General features: G+C 51.6%; 3 protein-coding genes across 3 annotated transcripts; 2 read left to right on the plus strand and 1 right to left on the minus strand.

Moving 5' to 3' along the window:
• Window positions 1-631: 631 nt before the first annotated feature.
• Window positions 632-1,213, plus strand: PHACADRAFT_258459 (uncharacterized protein). The gene has a single exon (XM_007397170.1). The coding sequence runs from the start codon at window positions 819-821 to the stop codon at window positions 1,011-1,013; it is 195 nt and encodes a 64-aa protein (XP_007397232.1). The 5' UTR covers window positions 632-818; the 3' UTR covers window positions 1,014-1,213.
• Window positions 1,214-1,217: 4 nt separating this feature from the next.
• PHACADRAFT_196973 (uncharacterized protein) lies at window positions 1,218-2,175 on the plus strand (the record flags this gene model as incomplete). The annotated part of the gene is made up of 6 exons (XM_007397171.1): window positions 1,218-1,382; window positions 1,526-1,592; window positions 1,649-1,831; window positions 1,930-2,001; window positions 2,063-2,089; window positions 2,141-2,175. 6 exons carry the CDS (start codon window positions 1,218-1,220, stop codon window positions 2,173-2,175), a joined length of 549 nt encoding a protein of 182 aa, XP_007397233.1.
• A 692-nt stretch (window positions 2,176-2,867) lies between these two features.
• PHACADRAFT_185460 (uncharacterized protein) lies at window positions 2,868-4,973 on the minus strand (the record flags this gene model as incomplete). Its single annotated transcript, XM_007397172.1, has 5 exons — window positions 2,868-3,120; window positions 3,174-3,614; window positions 3,665-4,726; window positions 4,780-4,902; window positions 4,943-4,973. 5 exons carry the CDS (start codon window positions 4,971-4,973, stop codon window positions 3,053-3,055), a joined length of 1,725 nt encoding a protein of 574 aa, XP_007397234.1. The 3' UTR covers window positions 2,868-3,052.
• Between the last annotated feature and the right edge of the window lie 658 nt (window positions 4,974-5,631).

Here is a 5,631-nt window from a genome sequence, read left to right on the forward strand (position 1 = left end):
CTCTCAACTTCACGAACCGTGAGTGTACTTCCCAGTACTCGGATCTCATTGCAAACCTTCAAACAAGTCGTAGTTTTTCCGATTACATAGATCTCAGTGTCGTTGACGAGCTGGCGGCACTTGCAGCTACAAAGGATCCCCGTGACGGTGTTGGTCTGTGGGCGCGCATGCGACACTACACGTTGAAGAGAAATCCTGATGCAGTGCTGTCCCTTTTCGACATCCTCAGCACACTGATGCTGGAACGTGAAGCCTACCTCAAGCAATTTCAGGGGCATGGTCTCGGGGAATCATACAACCGTTTCATTCATGCCGTAGGCCTGCGAGCGGTCCACCATCCCCGGACAGTCTGCTATTTCCTGACGGCACATGCCATGAAGGGCTCATTCTCTTCCGCGGTGAAAGCCTTCTTGCAAGAAGTCCTTTTCCGCTACACGTATCACTCAATGACTTCGGCTATGCTGGCTATTACGGAAGACTTAGGCCTACTCAACAAAGTGTTGAAATTTGCCTCCCGCGTTCACGCCGCGAAGATGTGCTCTCTCCCCTTGACCACTTTTCGCAGATATGTTGAGCGAATATCAGGCCCAGACAGTGAATCTCGCACCCTCTCGAATGCCAGCAACGCTATCCTCGAAGAGTGTTCGCGGAGTGATACCTGTATCGATCTCAAGGGATCCAAACTTGTTGATTCTGATCGACTCCATGTGGTAAAAGAAGACAAGCACTGGGTCATACTCATCTGGAGACTCATACGGATCCGCCGGTTTGACGTCGCAGAACGTTTTTGGGGCGATGTGAGCAAGCTTGTCTCGCCAATGCCGATGTGTGTCTGGACAGCCGTCATTGATGGATTCGTCTCCATTAAAAGGTTCGATCGCGAGCGAGCGACGTGGGATGCATTACATTCCGTGGAGCATACCTCAGGCGCGGTGGTCTACGCAGCCTACATCACCTCTTTATTCAGCAAAGGCCGCATACAGCACGCTATGTCCCTCTTCCACGCTTTTTGAAAGCTCGTCGATGCAAAGTCGTTTCCCGCCGACGATCCTGCGGTGTTGGTCGTTTACGATATATACCGTACTAGACTGGCTCTTACGCCGACCTCAGGTCGATACGGCACTTCAAATCCTCGCCCACATGCAGACCAAAGGCCCGCGTCCTAGCGCCACTTCCTTCACCCGTTTCTTTTTAGACACTACGCATGGAAACGAGACATGAAGGGCATCAAGACGATCTTTCAGGAGATGAGCATATCGGGAGTGGCCGTTGACACCTACACGGTCTCGATCCTTCTCAGCGCTCTCTTTCATGTGCGCACAGATACCACGCACCTCGTCTTCGCACTCTTGCGTCAAAATGGCATTAATTTCGTCCACGATGTGTGTCACTCGCTACTCAAGCACCTCACAGAGGCTCAAAACGACGACGCTTTCCCCATCCGTTCTCGCGGGGGCACGTCGTAATTAGCTGCCGCTCGTGATGCCTGCCGATGCCCACGTTCTGACGGACGGTTTCGGTGCAGCATATCACGTCGAGCGACCCGGTGGTTAAGCCCGAGTTCAACCCGCAATACTTTGAGTACGGAAGTGGTGCGTTGCGTCGTCTCTGTTTACCAAATATACATTCGACTGACGCCCCGTCGTAGACCTCGACGTGATCATGGAGATCGCCAAGTTCGTGCGCAACATTGTGCAGCATGCGCCGTTGAAGGACATGATCGAGAAGGAGGTCATGCCGGGGCTGGCCGTGCAGAACGGCGAGCAGTTTAAGGGCAAATTCCTGTCCGCTTCCCCCTGCCACATTCAAACATTGATGTATGGCACACAGAGTTCGTGAAGACGGCTTGCGGGACGACGTGGTACACGTGCGGCACCTGCTCGATGACGCCGCGCGACAAGGGCGGCGTTGTTGATCACGAACTTAAAGTGTACTGCACAAATAACCTCAGGGTCGTCGACCTGTCGATTGTCCCACTGAACGTTGCCTCACACCTGCAATGTATGTACGTCAGGCTATCTGTTGCGAGCGTGTATGGTTGATATTGGGTTGACGCGTGTAGCTGTTGCGTATGCGATAGCTGAGCAAGGTGTGTTATAGTTCTAAGAATACAGCGTCCAGGTTGCTGACTGCTTTGCAGCGGCAGACATTATCAAAAGCACGTTCCTGCCTTAGGGAGACAGCTCGAGACAGACTTCTCTGGCTTACAGGCTAACATCGGTTCTCCACGGGCACTCTGGTAGGGGTTGTCAGTGTTTACATGCAATTGTGTCACGTGAAAGGAGGGAAAATTTTGCGTTTTATTTGTAACAGTAAGATAAAAATGATGATTGCCAATTCCACGGCATCGCATTGCAACATCCTGCACAAATCCTCGTCGGAATGTCTCAACGGAGACTGGTCCTCGTGAAAGCTCGTGCACGATTAGACGTTTGTGAGTCTTTTCTCTAGGGTCGTTGGGCATTTTTAATGGTGGCCGTTTGAGTACTCAGAGAGTACATATGGGCTTCTGGGAGGATATGTAGCGCTTCTACTCCCTAAAATTCCAGAGCATGAATTCTCTCATGTAAAATATCTGAAAAGGCCTCAAATATTTGTTAAAGCAAGGGAAACTTCAAAAACAGTTATTAGTAAGGCTGCTAGGCCGCAGTACAGATTTTGCAATTAAACCTACACTATGTATGCAAAAGTTGCTCTAGAAACTGGCCCTATTGCATACCAATCAATGTATTACAATTTTCTACAAACGTACAAGCTAAGATCTAAGACCTTGTGGGAGTATCTCTGAAATTCGTGTTGCAATAATGGCTGGATCCCGAGCGGCATGGGTGCTCATTTACTTTTGACGCTCAGTGGATCTCCTTACCGGTTTATAGCCAAACTGTTCGCTAGGCAGACAGACACCGAAGCGGATGGATTTAAATGCAGGTAAGCTGGGACGCTTCTCTCGCGTAGCGTAATATACAAAGCAGGAAAGAGCAGAAGTGCAGAGTGGATTACACGACGGACCTCGCATGTGGTGCGGATGCCGGAAATTTGGGGGTGGCGGAGTCTACAGATCTTTGTCGACATAGTTGGCCATCGGATCTTCGGTTATACGTCTATTCATCCTGTATGCCTCTGCATAGAGCCGATTAGCGTCATTATCCTCAAGGAGGGAGAAAGAGACATACCGAGTTCCTCCTCTGTAACTTCGTGAGTGTCGCCGCCTTTCTTCTTCTTCCCAGTTCCCCACTCGTACTCATCCTCACCACCACGACCCTTCCGCTTGCGCTCAGATTTGATCGCCTCCGCCAGCCGACTCTCGTCAAGCTGTAGGTCGCCTTCTCCGAGACGCTTTTTCGAGAACAAACTCTCCGCTTTTCGCCGCCGATCTTCTGATGTCTCGCTAGTGGATATCGTTGGCTCTGTCGAGCCCGAGGCAACAGCGGAAGTCGACGGCTCGGAAGAGGAAGCAAGGAGGTTCTGCGCACTTGAAGCCTGGGTAGCTGCAATGCCAGCTTGACCAGTACAGTACGAGATGTGTACGGTGGAGTGGCAGCATGCGTAGCCCCATTGGCTCGTGGCTAAGTCGTACCAAGAGCCCCAGACGGAAGTATGATTATTGATGTACACTGTGGCACGTTTAAAATGTTATGCATAAGGTTGAGGACAACAAACATACCATCTTCGGCGTATTTCGATCGCGCCTTGGCCCTCTCCCGGCCCTTCACGATCTGGCCCGTCCGAGAGAATTCAACATATTCCTCCGTCTGACCCTGTAGTAGCTCCTTCGGCGCCTTCTGGAGGTACTCTTCTCCGCCATATCTCGCTAGAATGCTGACTTTGGTTGTATCCTTAAGCTGCTCCTTGGCCTTCTGGTACTGCTGATGAAGGAGCTGGCCCTCGGTGGGATTTGAAGTTACATGCACATCATTGCCGCGTGAAGCCGCTTGCCAAGCAAAGAGCTGGAGCTTCTGTACATCGGCGGCTTCACCAGAGTATCGCAGGAAGTTCTCGCCAGCAAAGCGGGCTTCTTCAGGCGGGACATTCATCAGTGGGTTGTCGCGCATCGATCGTGTTTTCGGGTCATAGTACGCAGATGACGGGTCGAGATTGATGAGGTACTTCGCTGTGTCTTCTCGGATACGCAGATTACGCACAGTGATACGGGTCTTGGTGTCGAGTTTCTGACCGACAGCGTCTGCGGACTCGGCGTACTTGTCCGCATCTTCGTCATCTTCATCGCTACTACCGAAATCGTCGTCCTTCTTCTCTCCTTCCGCTTTCTCCTTCCCTGCCTTCGCGACCTTGCGTACAGCAGCTAAGTCTGTCGTCGTCTGCTTGTCGATCTCCTCTTCCCTAAGCTTCTGTCGCGCTGCCTCCACCGCCTGGTACTCCTCATAGACTTTCTTGTGCTCCGCTGGGTCGTATCCGTTCCACCTGTCTCGCTTCGCATCGTAGCCCGCCGCAACATCCTGGATTACTTCGTCCGGCGCGATGTCCGATCCTGTATACTTTGCTCCCCGCTTTCGCGGCCGCTCCAGACAGTCTTGTCGTTTGTGTGTCATGGCACCGCAGTTCTCACAAGCGCCTTTCCTGTACTTCTTCGCTGCAGGTCCAGCCTTGGCCCCACGGTCGTACCAGTTGTCGAGCTTGTCTGCGGAGCGATCGTACTCCGGAATACGCTGGTGGGCTAGTGAGGGTGCGCCTGTGTCGAGATACCATGGGGCCTGCGCAATGTATTCTGTCGGTTGAGTGAGGAGGAGATGAACACAAATTGTAGCAAGAGAGACGTACGAGGGATGTGGGGATTGATGACTTTGCCCTCTGAATCTACAGCTGCTGGTGCGGTGCCCGCTTTCCGAGCCGCATCGAGATCCTTTTGTTTACGATACTCTTCTCGTGAGAGTTTTCCTGTTGCTGCGCATGCATATTAAAAAAATATTCAAGCTGGACATACAGTGAGGTAATATACCTGTTGCAGAGGCCATGGCGGTCGCAGGGTGAGTGAAAAATAGACGCTAAGGCTCCAACCGTTTAGTTTACGTGTAAACTTTTTTTGTAAACACACAGTAAATGGTTGTAAACGTTTATAAACAGTTTATAAACAGTAAACAAACAGTTATTACAGGGATCTAACCCACTCTAGTGGATTGCGCCAGATTAGCCTCTGAGAAACCTGTGTGAGCCTACTGCTCTACTTGAGCCTGAAAAGAGAGGTACAAATGTCAGTGCTTGAGCAACGCAAGGCGCTTGCTTGATGCGCGAGAGAAAAGCGAGGCCGCAGCTTCTTACTTACAATATTGATGTCCCAAACACTAGGCCCGACTCGGACGTGTATAGATAGTGCACCTACTCATGCGTACAGGGAAGGAGTAATGCGTGCATCACATCCCGAGCACGGACCGGCCATTAGGCAGCATCTGAACACTCCGTACCTCAAGCATCGTGCTATGGTCATCTCTATGGCCTGCTGGTGTCCCCTACGCATAGTACGCAGATTGCGGGCACACGAATAGTCTCGATCAGCCAGTGGAGGCTGCGGGAGGACAAACACTGGCAATCACAAGCTGCGGGAGCGGTATTGCCAGGCAGCACTGTACTGCGAGGGTAAGACCTACGAAGGTGTCCGTGGGGCTGTAAGAAGCT

This window comes from Phanerochaete carnosa (genome assembly GCF_000300595.1).
Source record: "Phanerochaete carnosa HHB-10118-sp unplaced genomic scaffold PHACAscaffold_6, whole genome shotgun sequence".
In the NCBI taxonomy this organism is placed as follows: Eukaryota; Fungi; Basidiomycota; class Agaricomycetes; order Polyporales; family Phanerochaetaceae; genus Phanerochaete; species Phanerochaete carnosa.

Coding starts and splice junctions, on each gene's coding strand:
- PHACADRAFT_258459 (XM_007397170.1), top strand. CDS start 819: ATGCCGATGTGTGTCTGGACAGCCGTCATTGATGGATTCGTCTCCATT.